General features: G+C 42.9%; 1 protein-coding gene across 3 annotated transcripts in view; it reads right to left on the bottom strand.

Moving 5' to 3' along the window:
- rev3l (REV3 like, DNA directed polymerase zeta catalytic subunit) overlaps positions 1-19241 on the bottom strand; it is a 33081-nt gene extending 13840 nt beyond the window's left edge. For all 3 annotated transcript variants that reach the window (XM_077510027.1, XM_077510026.1, XM_077510028.1), the window contains exons 1-16: positions 18611-19241; positions 12551-12740; positions 12363-12437; positions 11956-12116; positions 11297-11438; positions 10153-10247; positions 9720-9824; positions 9432-9516; positions 8002-8135; positions 7445-7573; positions 6957-7188; positions 6709-6851; positions 2405-6098; positions 683-1539; positions 512-597; positions 64-189 (exon numbers count right to left, since the gene is read on the bottom strand). In XM_077510027.1, coding sequence (XP_077366153.1) covers positions 64-189; positions 512-597; positions 683-1539; positions 2405-6098; positions 6709-6851; positions 6957-7188; positions 7445-7573; positions 8002-8135; positions 9432-9516; positions 9720-9824; positions 10153-10247; positions 11297-11438; positions 11956-12116; positions 12363-12437; positions 12551-12740; positions 18611-18749 — 6393 coding nt within the window. In that variant the 5' untranslated portion in view covers positions 18750-19241. The remainder of the gene's footprint in view (positions 1-63; positions 190-511; positions 598-682; positions 1540-2404; positions 6099-6708; positions 6852-6956; positions 7189-7444; positions 7574-8001; positions 8136-9431; positions 9517-9719; positions 9825-10152; positions 10248-11296; positions 11439-11955; positions 12117-12362; positions 12438-12550; positions 12741-18610) is intronic.
- Positions 19242-19649: the final 408 nt, after the last annotated feature.

Genomic DNA, 19649 nt, shown 5'->3' with positions numbered 1-19649 from the left:
AATAATAATAAACGGCATTATGTTGAAAATGCGACGTGTGGGTGACAGGAAGGCACTTCTCACCTCGTGCAGAGCTTTGGCATCCTGCAAGTTTTGCATGCTGACTCGGAAGCCGTATGAGTTGGCAATGCTGGGACCTTCTATCTGAGAATTCTCTCTCTTTGGAGCATTCAAAGCAGCAAAATGGTTCTGTGTAAGACAAATACAAGTAACAGTGAAAACAATAACATTGTAGAGGAACAGTGAGGTGGAAAACCTTCTGTCTGTTGATATACAGTGGAGGACACCCACAGATTTGGATTTTATTTTTAAAATTATCTGCAAATAGCTTTTTTTCTGATTTTTTTTTTATACCCAACTCCTACCCAACGCATTTCAATGTGCGTCAATTATATGTGGATTTACACTATTCGCAGTATGTCTCTGTCACTAAGAGCGGGGGTCCACTGTACACTGTAAATCTCATTGTGTCCTTCCATTACACGCATTAAAAGCCAATGTACGGTCTAACCTTCATCTGTGTGTTGAGTAACACTCTTCTCAGGGGCTCTGCTTGGATTGCCCTCCTCTGTTGGATTCTCATTGCAGTGGCGTCTTCTGCAGTAGGAAGGCCAAGGGAGCAGCAATGAAAAGGAACAGCTTGAAAAGAAGAAGGGAAATTGTACTCAAAACGGCTTCTTACCTTCAGATATAGGGGTGCTGCACACAGGTTCCAGATGTTCAATGCTTCTCAGATGCCTCTTTAAAAAGGGTGTGCGCTGAAGGTGGTCATGATTGATGTTCTCTTCGTTCATGATACTGGAGCTACAATTTCCGTCCGCTCTTTGCAAAGAGAGTCCAGGTGACAGCGCCTCAGGAGAGTTTTCGCTCTGCCTTTTTTGGTTGAACCCATCAATGGCTGAGACACTACTGGGCTGCTGCCACGAGGGCAGTCCTGGGGACTCTGGAGAGCTGACTGTTCTTTCATCATCCACTTCAAGCTGCATGGAACCTTCATCGGATATCGGACTCACTTCTGAGGAGTCGCACTGATCGCCTGGATTCTTCCTGGGAGACAATCTTAGCGACAGGTTACGCTTCTTTCTCCTTGGTGTTCTTAGGCTAAATTTCTCACACAAGTTGACATTAGAAGTGGAACAGCTGGGAGCAGCTGACTCCGCGGTGTTCTGGTTGCGCTCGTTGTGCGCATCTGCACTCTCCTTCTTTAGCAGGTCTGCGTGTCTTATCCCCTTTTGTAAAGCCTCATACTGCTTCCTGGCTTCCAACCAGAGCTGCACGCGTTCCCGGCTTGGTGCCATCTTGCAGGGCAGGAGGACTACCTGCTTGTCACTGGTCGAGCACGGGTCAGCCAAAACCTGATCTTTACTCGTTTGTGCTCCCTGGGCTGGCACGGATGGTGTAGGGGTGGGGGCATAATGTGTCATGGCCGAGAAAGCAGTCTTCCAGAAATGCAGCCCCTCTAAAGACAGTTCTCCACTGAATTCCTTTAACTCCTTGACTAGTCTGGTTCCCACGGCTAGTTTACGACCGCCAACTTCCCTAAGGGTGGGAAGAAGACAAGCACAATAAGTTGAAGACCATATGCCAGCAAGATCATTACCATTAAGTAATTACTAATTTGACAACATGTTCATATTTCAAAGTTGTGGTGATTATAGCACATATTTAACGAACTAACCAACAGCTGCAGGTTAAAATATGTTTTTATCATAATTCCTATATAAAGGAAAATGCACTCTGTAAATTATTCATGTGAACAACAAACGCACCAATTACTAATTTTTGGGAGTGGTGAATTTTATTAATTGAAAATTAAAGGGACAGCGTGCAGATTATTATTATTTTTTTGCTACCTAGTGGTGAACAAATAGAATGCAATGACCGAAGTTTGAAGCACATGCCTTATTACTACAAGAACTTAAAGGAGCCACACTTCGCAAGCTCACCACCAATTACTACGTTCGGCAAGTTCTTCTCCTTTGGGTATCCATAGCAGAAAGAGGGCCGTGAAAAAATGTCACCCTCTTCCAAGGTGTGGCACGACCTAATATAATTAACAATAACTAGACCAACGATTATGTTTAAAAAAAAATGTAGGTTATTATTTTAAGATGAATGAACATTGAAAAAAATCAAAAAATTCTCACACTATCCCTTTAAGGGATATTAATGTATTTTCCCTATTGTCATTTAAGGTAATGTAAGCACATGCCCATGCCTCGAATGAATCTGGAAAGTTCAAACTGATTAAAGGCTAATAAGAGGCTATAACTAATTCTGTAGGTAGTTCAAATTTTACAAATACTTAACAGATTATAAGATTTAATAAAATTCAGTATAACATCATGATCCTTGTAGTGTTTCTTATGTTGAAAGACAACATCAAATGTTTTGGTATTCTCACATTGGTTTTCCTGGAGCATCAGAGGGGTCGCTGCAGAAGGGCTCCTGGAAGGCGGCCTCTGATATCTCCAGGTCCAGCAGAGTGCCGAGTATCTCTTCCCTGCTTGGAGGGCACATGAGGGGCTTCAGAATGTGGGCTCCTCCACGCTGCACCTGGCTTGCCCTCACCTGAGAGAGTGAGCTGACTGAGCAAGGAGAGCTACTCGGTGTGGTGGGCGTCAAGCCGTCCATGCCTTCCGGGAGCTCGCCTGTTGGAGAGCCCTCGTGGCTGACAAAGCAAGCAGAGCTCAAAGGCAACGGTAGGATGGGCTCACAGGCTGAAAAGAGGAGCTCTTTTCCTTCACAGTGAAAGTCTTGAAAAGGGCTGAGGGTATGGGCATTGGCGGAAGATAAGTCACCATCTCTGTTCTGGAATTTGTCAGAGTCAATGAATGTGAGGTGGTTTGATGTAGACCCTTGCTCAGGTCTGTCAAACAGGTCAGGGCTGGCAGGCTTCACCTTGTGCCAGTCCGACGCTGCGTCCTGTTTCAGTTCCTCCCCATAACCTGACAGTCTCTCCAGTTTCTTCTCAAAGGCCAACGTATGAGCAGAGAGAGTTTCCTGACTTGCATCACTCAAGAACTTAACTGGTAAAATTTGATCAGTCAGGACAAACTGAGTGCCGCTATAAGGGCTAGAGAACTGTGTCTGGTCAATGGCATTTATATCAAAGGAATAGTTATGTGGGAGCTCTGGGGATAAGCTGTCTTCTATTAAGTTGCAACTGTCCACATCTGGGTCAGATGGAAAGAGCATGCACTCATCTGAGACGTTGGGCTGGCTGTTATTTGGCTTGCTTTTTCTAATCCTACGTTTTGCATCTTTGGGGTTGGTAGATTTGGGAGCCCGGGGTTTTCTTGGAGTGGTTGAGGTTTTTCTGGATTTGGCTTGTTTGGTTGCAGGATCAAGCAATGCTTCAGACTGAGCTACAGCGGTTGAATGGTTGACAGTGTCACATACTTGCGTTTGACCACGTTGACTTTTTTGGTAAAGTTTCTTGAGGACAGGCAAGCTGCATGGCGTCTGAGAGAGACTGGGAACGGGTCTATGCTTAACGGAGGTTTTTGCTAATGGTGTGTCTTTTGGTTTTTCTCGGGAAGGCGTCTGAGACACAGACGGCGTTGAAATTTTGAACTGCTCCACGCAAGGCTCTACCTTCACAACAGTGGTCTGACAAGCTTGCTGCTTCATATGAACATGTAGCGACACGTTTTGGTTGGCCTCCATGATCGAAAGCTCACCGTCTTCCAACTTTGGTTTTACAGACTGGACTGTTGGTCTACATATATTTTGGTCTTGATTTACCAGCTTTTCGGACCGAGGTGAATAATCCCCTGGAATGACTACCTGCGCGATGTCTTTATTTGTATCATGATTTTTAAGGGCCACACCTTTATTTTTGTATGATCGACTAGGTACGGTCATGTTTTTCGAGGCGTTTATTCTCTCAGCTGTCCCCACTGCTTTCTTTCTCTGTCTTGGAGGAGCTTTACTGCTTTGTAAAGATTTCCGTTTTTTTAACTCTTCCTCTGGCGGCTTGAATGCAGAACTGTTCATGTCTTTCCTTTTAGCAAGTGATGACTTCTGAGTCCTGTTAGTTTTACGCCTGTTTTGAACTCCTTTGGTTGAGGACTGTGGCATTTGTTGTGCAAAGCTAAGACATGGATCATTGAGCGTGTTTATTAGTTGCGTTGAAGTACTCTCATTCATGACAGGGTCTGTAGGAGACCAACAGCGAGGGGGTGTTGACTCTGTTGTTCTCTGAGCTGTATCAGAGAGATAGCCTAATTCAAACATAACGTCCGTGTAGTCACTGCTATTGTCATCTGCCAGCTCACAGTAACATGGTCGAGGAGGGGGTAAAGAGGGTAAAGTTTTCTGCCTTTCACAGCCTTTAGTTCTTTTTACCCTTTCGCGTCGTCCAGCTTGAAGTTTGGAGATGCTGTCAGGTGTTTTCTTATTTGAGGAGCTGAGTTTAGACTTCCGCTTATTTTGTTTTTTTGCCTTAGACTCAGTGACAGGAAACTCAACTGCAGTTGACTCAGGCACTTTTGGCCAGAAATCCTTTAGGGGCGCTAATTTATTGTATTGATTCAACTTGTCTTTTGTCAGTGTTACCCTCTGCTCCTCTGCATTGACTTTGCACATTTTCACCAACATGTTTTTTTCTCCTTTAAACCTGTTGATGATAATGTACTTGATGATGACCGGGGGTTCCTTCTTACGTCGTTTCTGCCATTTTAGCTCCTGCCCACTGGAGCCTTTGAGACGTTCTTTTACAGTTGTTGTGTTTTTAGACCGTGTGGCTCCCGAGTATTCGCCATCACTATCGTAAAGTGTTTTGCGTTTGGTCCTCAGCGTGTATTTACTACCAGGCAGGGATGAGGCTTTTGTACAAGTTACTTTTGTTGCTAAATCTTGCAGGAGATTTAAGCTGTCTTCTGATGTATCTTTAGCTTCCTCTGAGAAACTAGGAGCAATGGCAGTGCATACTGGAAGTAATTCGGGTAGTTTACTATCAGATCTCGCTCCAATTTCTAGCTCATCTTTCTTGATTGACTCTTCCCTCATGATTGGCTCAGCTAAAATTGACTCCGGCTTCACTAAATTATCCTCACATACTAGCATTTCCGTGTCCCCAATCCCTGGATGATCAGGAGTGACAGAGGTACAACCAATGCTAACCTGGCTGTCAGAGGAACAGCTTTCATCTATGTTTAATTTGTTCCTCGGCCCTGGCAATCTTTTCTTATTTGTTTTTAGCCTCGACCTGCGATTTTGGGCTAGTTCTAGTTTGCTGCATGAATCTGGCAGCTTTTTGCTTAAAGTTTTTTTCCTGTTTAAGCAGTTAGAGAGAATTACACTTGGGAAGAATTTGTAGTGTGCTTCCTGTTGGGCGACAATAGTCTTCTCTGTTTTATTTTCCTGATAGTCCTCATACCTGATTTTGAGCTCACCAACATCTCCTTCTTCACCATCTTTACCCATCTCCCCCTCCAGAGGTTTAAGAAAGGCCTCATTTTCGAGAGTTGGAGGTGCTGAGGAAATACTCCTCAGGAGGGGGCTATGTCTATCCAACTGGCTTAGATCAAGGTCATTCTTGGTTGAGCAGTTTCTCAGCTCCGAGTAGCAGAGGGAGACGGCCCTGTGGTTCTGAAGAATGGACAGACAATTTGTTTCTACATTCTTCATGCCCTTTCTTCCTTTGGTGACCTTATTATTGCTAAATTGGAAACTTTCAAGATCGGCCCTATCCAAAGCTAAAGATGCTTTCTTGTCATAGCTGTACAGTGGATCAATGTCCTCTTTGTCTACACAGATGGCAGATACTTCTGGTTGACTAATCGTTTTGCAAGGAATAGGGTGTTTGACTGGTGGGATGTAAGGAATTTTTTTATTCAATTTTAAGCCTGTTGAACATTCACTACTGCTGTCCTGACTGCTCTTTGATTGAAAGTGTTTGTCGAGTGGTTGCTCCTTGTCCAACACATGAACTTGTCTGTGCTCCGGGTGTTGACAATCCAGAAAGGTCTTAGCTGAGGATGGGGGTTCAGGGTGGATTGTCTCTCCTGGGAAATGAGTTCTTTTCATTATAATCTTCTCTGTGACAATAAGGGAAGACTGGGATCTGGAGCCACTGTCTGTTAAGGATGAGTCTACGAATAAAAACAAACAACAACAACAACAAAGAATGTCAATTTGAAAAAAGTTCCCAATGATTAGTGGAACAGGCAGGAAAGGAACAGCTATTTCACACACTGACAACCTAACACCAGGAACGAGTGGGGTTCAGTATCTTAAAACCTTGTTTCCACAGACGGAATCTACCCAACTCTACTCTGCTCTGCTCCACACCAAAAAGCAGTGCATCTCCACTGCCACGGCCACCAACCGGGAGCCCCTCCTCACCTCGCCAGCGACGTCATGCTAAAGCCATTGTTGTCCTCTCTCCGTCATTAATGGCAGCTGTTTTCCCAGGCTGGTGGTTTGCGCAACTGCACACTGATGACGACATGTCTCGAACCAATCATTGGCCTCCAAAATAATTATGTCACGTTTTGGAATTGGGCTACTTTTTTTTTTTTTTTTTTTTTTTTTTTTTAAAGAAACGCACAGGAGGAGGTACCAGAAAAAGCGAGTAGAGCCGGGTGGATTTGTGGGTGGAGATGGTGCTAAATACAGAGTAGAATAGAGTAGATACTGGCGGTGGAAACAAGGCTTTATACAGTAAACCCCAAAGCAAAGCAAACACTTCAAATGTCTTACCGCTGCTCTCATCCGCTGCCCCATCAAGCTGAGGGATCGACAAGTTCGCAAATAAGGAATTATTTGCACTCCACTCCATGTCGTCGTCAGACGATTCCTGATGCTCGTCACTGAAGCTGTCCTGCACCTCCTTGACACCAGACCTGCACATAACAGGGCTACAGAATAAGCTGTACAGACAAGCAGTGAAACGTCTCTCTCTACTCCAGACCACTGAAACAAGCAATAGTGCCATTGCAAAATCAGACCTTGGTAGGGACGAGCTTTCCAGGGGCTCGTTGTCCCACCGCTGCGACATTGTCATGCTGAGCTGTGTCTCTTCCTTGTCTAACTCCGGCCTTGCCTCCTCATCGTCACTGTTGTAGTGACAGCTCTTGCTACCTGGAAGGGACTGGGACTGTGAACTGTGCAGACCAGGAGTCCTGATGTCATCTGCCAAGCCCGCCAGCAAATCGAGCATGGCACGGTCTTGGCTGCTGTCTGCATAGATAACAAAAAGACAATTACATTATGTTCAAGGAACTCTTTTCATATAGATGTGCTTTCAAAATAAGAGGCAGTCATTAACCGCGTGTAAAAAAATAAAAAATAAAAAAAATTAACCGCATTATTGGAACTTTAAATGGATGCACTAATTTTGACACCCCTGCAAAAATGCATCTTAGTATAGCAGAATATTAATGTAAAAATTGATCAACAATGCTACTTTGAGATAATCATTTTCTTCTTTATTTACCTAATAAAGGTGAGTGGTTGGGCGTCTGAGGGGGCTGTAGGAAGCTCTGACTGTTCTCCAGGAGACATAAAATGGCCTCCTCATCAACAATAGCCTCCTCTGGGATTTTACCTCTATTGCTTACAAATTCTAGGGAAGCAGATGAAAATCATGGTTAGCATCTCATAATCATGCAATATAACAGAGCAACGAGAGCTCCAACCTTGTAGCATTACGATCATATGAGGGCACAATGAGGCCTAAATAAGTGGAAATTGCAATGTAAAATATCAAGTGTGGGAGTGAGTTCATTATTTTTCTGAAAATCTCTCATATTGTATTTTGTTCTGTCCTGTTACAATGCATGAAAAATGTCTTACATTTTAAAACAACTGAAGGTCATTAATATATTTGATAAGCAAGGTCTACCTTGTGACTTTAATATTCTTTCACAATATACATATGGCTCTTTGAAATGAAAACAAAAAATAGGAGTAAGCTGTTAAGAAAACGGATGGATGATATATACGATTTGATTTTTTTTTTTTTTTAAAGGGTAAATGTGCATTCATCTTGACCTGGCTCAGAGTCCCTGTGCACCTCCACAACGGAAGCAGGCGTACACTGCACTTCCTCTGGTGTCAAATGGAGAGACGAATGCAAGGTGAGATCACTGAAAGAATCTCCATCACTAACGGGGGAAGCCGGAGTCCTGAAAAACAAGAGAATTTCCAATTAATGCATCTCGAATGAGCATCAAAAAGACACAAAAAGGAACGGCTGCTATATGATGGATAAAGTAGAGGACCGTGTGATGGTGCTCATGCAGTCACACATTAGGTCTACGTTGTGTACATATGCAGTGGTGGCGAGTGTAAATTTAATTAAACACAGGTCTGGAGACATGTCGGACATATCTTTTTTTCACAATTGTGCGCGTGTGTGTACAGCTTAAGTAGTGTGTGACGAAGTCTTTTTGGTTGAGACGTAATATGAATGAAAAACGGCCAGCAAACAACTGGGCTTTACATTCATCTGACTGCCTAGCAACTCACCACAGGGAGGTGAGTAACATACTTTGAAATAAGTACAATCAGGGAAATGAATAATTAAAAATGATGACATTTAACATCAAGTTTCTTCTCCAGTGTGTGTGGCATGACAAGACTACCGAAGTGAAATTGTACTTCAGCCTCATTATCATTCCAAGTGCTGGCAAGTCTCATGAGGAAAGGGCTCCCAATAGTCCGTGCATGTCTGGCTGCCTCTTAATTAGTCATCTTAATGACTTGAAAAAGTGTCAAGGGATGAAGCCTGCCAGGTGTCAAGCGATTACTGCAGTGATTAACATGTTCTGCTATCAAGCCACACCCCCTTACAAGTACGCACCACACAACTGCGTTGATGCTGAGAATCATGACTGTTTACTCTTCTCAGACCTAAAGCCTGGTTCAGACATAAAGAGAGTCGGGCTGTTTTTGTCCCGATATTGCCCCTTCCCGACCAAGGACGTCAAACGCCCGACAATCTTTTCTCTGATACGATGATCTTAAAAGATTTTCTTTATATGTGAGATATGTTAAGAGTGGATTTGTCCCGATAATTGCATCACCTCTCCAGGGGGGCGCCCAGGAGGCATCCGAACCAGATGCCCGAGCCACCTCAACTGGCTCCTCTCCATGAGGAGGAGTAGCGGCTCGACCGCGAGTCCCTCCCGGATGGCCGCGCTTCTCACCCTATCCCTAAGGGAGAGCCCGGACACCTTGCGGAGGAAACTCATGTCGGCCCCCGGTATCCGGGATCTTGTTCTTTCGGTCACGAGTCACGACCCACAGCTCGTGACCACAGGTAAGGTTTGGAACGTAGAATGACTGGTAAATCGAGAGTTTCGCCTTTTGGCAATGTTAAATCAACCTTCTCAATATTGAGTCGACATTGATTTAACATCTTTTGCTATCTGGGTTGGTTGCCAGCGAAAAAGACGGATGAAAGGAAAGGCGTAACTTACACATCAAACTTATTTTCCTTCAGAATCTCCTTGAATCTTTTCATGAAGATTTGCTCACTCTCAGTTGAAGTGACAAATGCGCGGTCTGGAAAACAAGTAAAGCACGTTCAACTGATTGTTTTTCCGGAGCTCATATTCTTAATTATACGCAAAATCAATTTTAGTCAAATGCTGGAAAACAAATTCAGCCATTAATTAACTAAAAAATCCCATTGAGATCCGAATAATAAAAAAGTTGAACAAGAAACCCGTTTTATTTATAGCACCACCTTTCAACAACTTCCTGACCTTGCGATTCTGGAGTTTCAATCTGAGAGTCCTTGTCCTTTTCTCTTCTCCGCTGCTTCTCATCCTCCCAGATTGCTTGTAGGCCGGGGTTCCTTCCAATTTGATCTGAGGAAATGACAGCACACCAATAATGAACACAAGGAACAAAAACACAAACTTTAACCCCAAGCAAAACAGTTCTGCTTTTCGTGGGAAAAGCAGCACAGTTGTGTTGGCACTACTGCCTCATCTTGGGCCCGTGGAGATTGCATGTTCTTCTCGTCATTGTATGACTTCTGAAATCTTAATTGCACGATTTCCAGCAGTACATGATGATCAAAACAACTGCAACGGTGAACTCAAATGTGGTGATCCTGAACAGGATCTGACTACTTTAGCAAAGGGGCCATTTTAATCCCCCAAAAGCTCTTTTGATTTTCCAGAGGATCCTTACTGTCAATCTCGAGACGGTTGAGGACATCTACAGCAACAGCGTCAACCTCCAGCTCACAGGTGCTCTGTCTCTCCACCTCATTCAGGACGAGAGAGCTGCAGACAAACAGACCGAACTTAGGATCATAAGATGAGGTCTCAAATGTAGTTACTATTGGTTCAGTCAGTGCAAAAGGTTGCTTGTTGTTGTTTGGCTATATGTGCCCTGGTGAGTTAGGGTTGACAAATAACCAGTCCAGCGTTTACCCTGCCTCTCAGCTTGAATCGGCTCAGGTAGCTCACCTATGACTTTAATACCTATCGCACACAGAGCAACACAGCCAAATGCGACTGAAGTGGACCATCGCAAAAAAAAAGTTATACCAACACATTTTCATCAATGTTCAGAAAATGGCGAAAAAGCCATGGTTTGTAAGTTGTAACACCGTAACTATTCATGTGAGACAGACGCGACACCACTCATAATGCATAAACAATGTTTATCTCCAGTTTTCAGTGTTCAACGATACACGTCCGTGTAGGAACATTAGATGACACACACACACACACACACACACATAGTTCCACTTTATCCAAACGAATAAGTCCGTGACTCTGGCGTGCACCAATAAGAACCACACTTCTAGAGCGAGTAGGAAACCGACTACTTCATTTAGCGTGGTGAGTGACATGAATATATGTATTTTATTGACCGTTTAAAAATAGAAGCGGAAATGACGTCCATTTCTGCCATGACGTCGTCCATGCTTCGCCTCCTCTACATCGGGTTTTTCGAAAGGCCATGTACGGGAACTCTGTCAACTTGCGCATGTAAACGAGTTATTCCAATTGTTCCAGACACCCGAATTCTAACCATAACCCAAATATTGCCTGCATGTAAACGCTATCACATTTATTAAAATCCCTGTAAGATTATGTTAACGTGTGGATTATAACCAATTCTAATGGTAACAAGATGGGAAAATAGTGAGTCATCCTCCAAAAAGTTGATATAATTTTAAAAGCGCAGACAAGAAAAAAAATCATTTGCAGTGGAAATAAATAGCAAACAAATGCAACTAGATGGTGGTTCAAAAAATAGAACCTAAATCTCTTGTGTACTTATTTGTAAAGCAGATGCATGGTCGATACTAGATAGGACTTACCAGGGAATGGCGTTCTCCTCCCAGCGGACAAAGGTACCCCCAAGCGTGCTGCAGTTGAGTTTGGGGGTGCACGGGCTCTTACAGGGAGTGTTGCTGGAATGAGCGCTTGGGGTCTGCTGGTTTGGGTCTGCTGGCACGTCCTCTGAAAGTGCAGCAAAAGTTTGACGTTTATTTTGTGTTAACCCGAGACACTTTAAATGGAAGCAGCCGGAGTTTGCTGCACAAGTTTGAATGTGTCGTTTGCATTAATTTTAAACTGCATGTAATCAGTCGAGCCTCTTTCATCATTCTTTCACTTCGGCCCCACAGTAGGTGTTTTTCCCATGAAAAGTAAGGAAAGCCTAATACAGAAATGAAAAGCACAGACCTTGGACCAGGCTTACAGTAATCGCTATCTGGAATCCAATGAGTAAATAGCAAAGTCCTTGTATATTAATAGATGAAAGGTTTAGAATATCTTCTGAATCGCTCAAGAACATGTCATAAATCATAACAACAACAAAAAAGTCAGACAAAAAAGAAAAGATTTCAGAAAGATAACAGCACCTGATCATGTTAAAAGGGCTTTTCCAAATCCAGCTCAAATTGATGCCATATGCGTATTAATTTAAGATCGATTTGGATGAAACGAAGTTTGGCAATTGCAGCTTGTTCCCTACCTTTGCTTTTGCGGCCACGGAACTTAACCGCTGCGAGGTTAAGCAGGTTCATGCCATACAGGTTGTAGTCGATGAAGAGCTGCAACAGGTATGGGATGTGGCCCTCATGGGGCTGGTAAACCGTGTTCATCACTGCTCCACTCTGTAACAGCTCACAAACCCTGTCAGAAACACAATGTTCAAAAGCCTCACACCATCACTTCAAATCAATTGATTGAAGATTTGTGTTCACATACTGAAACAGATTACAAACTTCGCCATCCTCACAATTTGTATGACTGAATAATATATATAGCAATTGAAGTCACTAAGTGCTCATAGATTTCTGGTGCAATATATTACACACACATAAATCATTCCCAAACCTCATAAATGCCATTAACCTTTCACATGGTCTCTAAACGTACCTTTTGACCATCTGAGGATTGTACAAATAGATCTTCATAAAGTGCTTCTCCTTGGAGTGATATCCATAGAAAGGCCTGGAAGAAAGCATATTCCAAATGTATTATTCCTAATAAAGGATCTACAGATTAAAGTTCTATTTCATAGTGTTATTTGGGAGAACGCGTGAAAGAAACATTTGGGCACTTACATGCCAGAAACCAGCACCACCTTGAAGATGTGCTGGACATTGGAAGCAGGGTTTCCCATGGCAACATTGAGGGCTCTGTCAATGCTGAAGGCCACCAGACGCATGTATCGGTCCGGCTGCTGTCCATGACCATCGTATGGAATGTAGACGTATGGAAACACTCCATGAAGGTGGAGACATGTCTTCTGACCTGCAACATGACATGAAGATCAGCATCGTGTCATCAATATCGAGCATTTGACTAAATAGAAGGCCGCATTTTTTTTTTTATATAAGCACTCTGTATGACGCAATTACAGTATTACGCTACAAATTCAACAGTTCAGCAGTCATAATTAACAGATGCAAATCCACTGATGTGGTGAGTGTCTGTCGCCCTCCATCAAATACCTTGCAAAAAGAGAAAATGTGATTATACCATGTTTATAACAAGAAAAAAAGTACACAGAGTCAAGGCAGCAACTATGGAGGAGGAGCATCAGCAAGGTTTCGGGGTTGATCAAATGGATTGAGGAAGAATATATGTCGGTTGGTACAGAGAGAAGAAGAGATATGGGATTCGGAACATGACTCCCTCATAAACATTGCTGAAGACTCATATGGGGGTGAGCTGTGTTGCAGACGCTGCACTATTGATCCTATTCCTGCTGCAGTGCATAGTATGGGCAGAAGTACATTTTGTTCTTTTTTAGCTTCACACAGCACGAGTCCAGTGTCGAAATTAAAACAATATGCTGCACATGCGGAGGTGCAAAGAAAATGAAGCCATTGCTTTTTCAGCTCACGGTTCTGCGATAGCTGGCAGACAGACAGCAGGAGGCAGTGCTGAGCGTCAGCTTGACTCTTTTCCGAGACTTGTCTATACATGTTTGCCTCCTTAGCTTAGCCATCACTAAGGTGATTGGTGCACTTAAGATGAATCAGTTTGATTCGATTGTACTCTGGGAAATCAATTTGAAAATGCCAGTTTACACGGCCAGTTATTGTTCCACTCATTGCTTGCCCTATAAGGGGGTTGGGGGGGGGCTGACTGATTCTATCAAGATTGAATAGTGACCGCCTTCGTTCACTTTTATTCAAAATGGTTGTTTTCCTGAGCTATAGTTGCATACGCAGTAGCCCTCTGATGAAAAGCATCTTCGAAATGGTGCATTCGATGCAGCCAGACAGATACCCATAGACATGTTCAGAATAGATGCTGGATTCAAATGAAAAGTGCTTCCATTATGGGGACTTGATTTTCAGTCCACGGTACCCTAGCGGTTCAGAAAATGAGTGGATGGATGGAGATCTGTCCCCAAAACTTGATGAATGCAAATGCACGCAAACATGCACATACAGAGAGCAAGAGAGAACAACAACAGAGAACCCCCCCCACCCCCACCACCACCACATACAGTCATAAAAGCACAGAGGAAGACACCGAATTGCAGCTGAGTGATTGTGAATGGTTCTTGACTGCATTCCTCAAGGGAGAATAGCTTTAATTCCAATCAATTTTGGCAAACGCATCCAAAATTCTGTACTGTATCTTCCAAGTGACCAGTAGGGATGACATGTTAAGCAGCTAGTGGAACACGGTGCACATGCAAGTTGGACTGAACGCAAAAGCAAATGCACAGAAACTCACAACAGCTATGCTATTTTAAGCAGAGAATCCCCTCCCATTTTGTAATAGGCCTACCCTCACACTGACTGTACGCTGCAATGGAATTAAAAATTGATCAAAACAGACCCTTTGGTCTGCACTGCAGTCTCAGACCAAAAGTGGTCCGTGGACACCAGTGTGGCTGTGCAATGTTGTTTATTTTAAGAGGAAGGTGTGACCATATTTGGAGATAATGGGGATGGGATGGGAGGCAAGTTTATGCCTTCGGGAGGACTGCAAAGAATGGGGCTAATCTATTTATAATCTTAACAAAAAAAAACAGTATAGACCAATGTTTTGATAAAAGTGGATTATTTTGATTTATCTATTTAGCAACATACAAGAAGCAAAGAAGAGTACTGTACAAGTGTTCAACCGATTACAGCCGTCATTCATTCCATTGTGTACATTCTGTACAATTAAAATCTGCCTTGAAACATCACAGAACTCGAGTGGAGGAGGCAAAGATAAGTAGTCACACTCATGAAGCTTGGGAGATAAAAGATTGCCTCGGTGCGTTATTGGTGCAGGAAGCCCACAGAACTGAGCCGAGTACCTAACTGGGAGTCTCCTAAAGACCACACAGAGCCATGCTGCAACCTTACTCGAACAATCAGAGGCACCACCCGGTTGCACGTAGCAATAGTTGTGCCTTGAGATCATACAAGTGACCCAATCTGCAAGGTTTTGGAGACGGACAATTGTTTTTTTCCTTGGACTTGAGTGTTCAAACTTGAGACAAGAATGCTGTAAGGTGGCAGTCAGCAAACTCAACTCATCTCAATCCGGCGAATCCGCAGTAGCAGCACTAGGGGGCTACCAGGATTCGATGATCAATGTTAATTTTAGTCTATGCTGCGGTCCGCTTAAAAAAAAAAAAAAAAAAAAAAACATAATTTACTTTTTTTTTTTTTTAACCCTGCCCCCAAGAGAATCTGTATTGAGAATCGTTTGTAACTGGAATCAAAATGAGAACACGAAATCGGAAATGTAAATGATATTCTCTCCGACAACTACTGTTTTTTTTTGTTTGTTTGTTTTTTTAATGTTGTCTGCAGCACTGAAATGATTTGATAATGAGTACCACTACGTTGAGATGACTTCCAAATGAATCGTACAGGCTATTTTTATACGACTACATGGACTGCATGGACGACGTTTCCCCTCCGACATGAAGCTGGGCCTTAAATCCAGACACAAAACTGTCACAGGATAAGGATTAGTGATTTAGTGCAGAGTAAAGTTGTTTGGGGGAAAACTGCTGCTTGCTACATGGCCTTCCTCTGAATCTCATCTGATCAAACAAATCAGAGTGATGATGACGACTACTGTAAATCCAAGTGCGAGGTTTAAAAATCCAAATGGACCCACTCAAAACCATGTGCTATCAACAAAAGTCATTTCATACGAGTGGAGCATTTGTAAATGAATCCGAAAAACTGAAAACACTTAAGGGGACAATGTCCATCCTAATGAGCGGCGGAGTCCTTTTGAAACTTCCTATTATCCTATTACTGGGTCCATGAGGAATTCCTTTAGATGGCATTAAAGGTTCCCCTGGGGAGAGCTAAACCTGGGGTGAAAGGGGCCCACCACTTCATTCCTCTCTCTGCTGGTCATTCACTTCCTCTCCTTTCTCTTGCCTCGCACGTTTGAGCAACCAAAACAGTCTTAGAAAGCTCTTCTGTGAATCTGAACCAAGCAAGACACCAAGAGATCCAAGACGTTAAACACACCTTCATCAGCAATTCTTCGCCGTGTGAGGAAAGGCCAATTTTTACTGTTTGTGTTTGAATTTTCCATTCATTTCAGATGCAAGTGTGTAGTACACAGCATGCTCAGACAGGCCACACGCTAGATGTTAGCTTAAAAAAAATAAAAAAACAGGAAGCAGGCATTGAATTACACAGAGCTGATTGACTGGTGGGAGTGCTCACGGCTTAGGTCATGGAAGGACAGGCAGTACGAGGTCTGGAATTGCAGCCAAAGCCACGTGGTGCAGAGCAGATGCACAAGCGAGAGAGCACAGATGACAAAAGTAGACATAAAAGCAAGAGCTTGTGTGTTCAAAATCTCAGCTTCCAAGCCCCATTGACAAGAAAACTGAGAAATATAAAGCCTTTCCAGACAGTAAAGACAAATTTATTTCTAAAAATAAACAAATCAATCAATAAAAACACAGACTGATGTCATGTTGACACGCCAAGGGGGATCATGCAGCACACAAACAGATGTGTCGCTACAACACTATAACAAGCTGTTAAGTCTGATTCAAAACAGCAAAACAACAGTGAAATGTTTAAACTTGTGCGGTGGGTCTGTGTATTTAATCAGTGAAAGCCTTTCATGATCTCATGAGAGACTGGCGCCCATTTTAAAACACACCACATTGGGGAATGTACTGTAATTCAGGCCGGATCAGAGTGGCACGCAAATGCAGCAACCGACCGTCTCGTTTTCTTGATATGACAAATACAAAATCTATTGTGGGGAAAAAAATAAAATAAAAATCAGTATGCGAACAAACTAATTTCGTTCTAAATGCAGTGACAATGAATCTGTGTGCGTCCCCCCTCAGGTTGTTGCCATAGTGACTATTGTGTGGAAAAGAAATTAGAAGAAGGAATAGGTAAGTGTGATACCATTCATTCAAATTTAACTCTTTTACTGGCACGCATAATCCAAAAAACAACACGACGGTGCCAGATTTCGAGCATTTTAATTAATATGGTGTACTTTTACTACATAACATTGGTGGGTACCACACGAAAGATCGCATTTCATTCTTTCATTAGGGGGGGGAAAAAAAGTATGTTTTTAACTTATCCCGTTCTTTAGTAATCCTCATTTGACAATATGTAATTTGAGAAAACAAGCTTTATGTGAAAAGATAAATTTTCTCCACAACAGTGACTTTTGACAACAAATTTTTTGTTTTTGTTTAGTGACGAATTAGATTCAATGTAACAAAGGCTTTGAACATTCATGTCGCCCTTGAAAACGTTATATTTCGTCAGATTCCGTCATGTTTCATTGTACATACAATGGTGCCATCTGCTGGCCATAGATAGTGCATGTTTTTGATTCCACAATCCATTGACCAGGCAACACTGCACTTAGCACTTCACACTGATTAAAAAAAAACAAAGAAAAAAACAGTTGACGTCATTAACTCATTCACTGCCATTGACGGAAAAACATGTCAAATGATGCATTTTTTTTGCTGGTCTGGCAATGAATGTGCTAACGTTTATGGCGGCATATGTCGTGATTTTAGTCATCGTTATTAAACGTTTTTGGCGGTCAAAGAGTTTCAGAGCAATTCTAAACAAGGCTATACATTCTTTGTGGCGACTGGTCTGCGCACCGGGGGTTGTGGACCCTTGAGCTATATCCCTACGGAGTAATCTGCCCGGTCATTCTCTGAGGAAGCATACAGGGACACAGGTTTACAAAATACAGAGTCACTACCTGTTAAATATAGTTTCAGAGCGGATGCGGCAGACAGAAAATGATTTAATCTGGGATAAAGATGAGCCATAATGCAGGAAAATGTGCTTTTGTTTAGCAACAAGGGGAAAAGGTACCCACATTTTTTGGGGTATCTGAGCGTAGTTGCCACTCCTTTTCCCAAAGTGTACTGTACATGTATATTTGGGTATGCATGAGCATTTTGTCAAATTTTCAGAAAGCAAAGCACACCTTGACATTTAATCTAAGATAGATTATCCATCCATTGTTGTTTGGTGTTATGATAGATAGGTGCAGCATGCAACAACTGACTGACATCATGAAGCTTTTAGGTCTTTTGGGCACATTTTCAGTTTACTGTAAGTCAAGTAATGGACAAATATATTCGAGGTGTGCATACATACATACATACATACATAAAGATAATTATATGTATGTGAATGGGTGCCTATTTTCAACCAATATATCATCGGTTTTCTATTTTAAGCCATATACCTGCATGAAAATTGAAAACGTGATCAATTCAAGCGTTGTCAGCAGTCCTAAAATGACAGTATAACGCTGAGCCCTGGGAGCTAAGGTGGTCGCCAACCACGCCATGATGGGGCTTGTGGGAGCCTCCATAAAGCAGTCTGGTCGAAAGGGGGGGGGGGGGAGAATTACTCCGCTGCAGGCAGACACAGCATGCGTGGGTTAGGTGCTCCACGCTTTGCAACAATGTGCAACCACACGACTAAATTATCCACATCGACATGACATTGTGTAATATTGAGGTAGTTCCACAGTCCACCACCCTTTTTGTTGTTTGCGGTCCCGTGGGTGAGCGCGCGTGCAAAAATGCAGTCCTAGCACGATCCACGTCTCGTGCCGCGTGGTGTACAGCGAATGCAGTAGACGACTGTGGTTTCTTTGACAAAAGACTCAACAATTCATTGACTGACCTGCGGGCGTTGCTCCAAATATCCGCACCACTGGCACCTTCTTCACATCGCTTTCCCTGAATTCTGAATAACACACGTCGAGGTCTTGAATGGGACTTGCCAGGTAGTAGTCTGCGGTGACGATGCGCACTGCAAACATGACTGCTGTGGCCGCTACACACACGGCAAAGACAGGGGGGGGGGAACAATTGCTAATAGTCCATTTGTGGACAAATAATCTGCTACCAGTTGAGAGGAGTCGACCGGGGTGCTGTCACTCCCGAAGAACGACGACGAAGCGTAGGGGAAGCCCGGTTGTGTCCACTGGGAAAAAAAGAAAAGAAAAAAAAACGCTCAGAACAAAAGGTTCCGCGGCGAAAACGCGTCCTAATAATCCACAATTAACGTCCAGCTGTGCAGAGGAGCTACAGCAAACGACGTCGGACGGTAATTTAACTCTCCCACGCCGTCGGCTCCATGTTCTTCGGAGACTGTCCCGTGATTTTAACAGTCCATGGTGTTTTTGTTTTCAGCCAGGAAGCCGTATGCCCGCCTTCCGGTATGCGGCGTCTTTCCCAAATCAACTAGCCGAAGCCGCCAGCCCCCCTCCATTGGCGCTCACTCCCTCCAGGCCTACACTTCCTTATGAGGCGACAACAGTGCCCGACTGTGGCGCGACAAGGTAGATTGCAGTGAAAACAACTTCCTGTGGACATTTTCAAAATAAATTAAGGTTGCGCGATATGATGCCATAAAGAATGACAACAATAATCGTTTATTTTGAAGGGGTGTTGTCTGGCAAAGCCTATCTAATAAAGCAGTTTGGAATATTGTCTTTGGACTTTTAACATTTGAACGTTCGTTCATTCGACGTGCTAGTATGGTCATTTTTGTGCTCACTAGTCAACAGAAGTGAATATGCTTTTAAATCTAGGTTGAAACTAAGGTATTTTAAACAGTTTTAAATCACGTTTATTATTATTATTATTATTATTATTAATTATTATTATTAATTATTATTATTAAACTTCCTTACGCTAAATGTTTTTAAAGTTTGATG

Source organism: Festucalex cinctus, chromosome 21 (assembly GCF_051991245.1).
Source record: "Festucalex cinctus isolate MCC-2025b chromosome 21, RoL_Fcin_1.0, whole genome shotgun sequence".
NCBI lineage: Eukaryota > Metazoa > Chordata > Actinopteri > Syngnathiformes > Syngnathidae > Festucalex > Festucalex cinctus.
The sequence above is the reverse complement of the archived record's forward strand: the minus strand, read 5'-3'. Positions and strand labels throughout refer to the sequence as shown.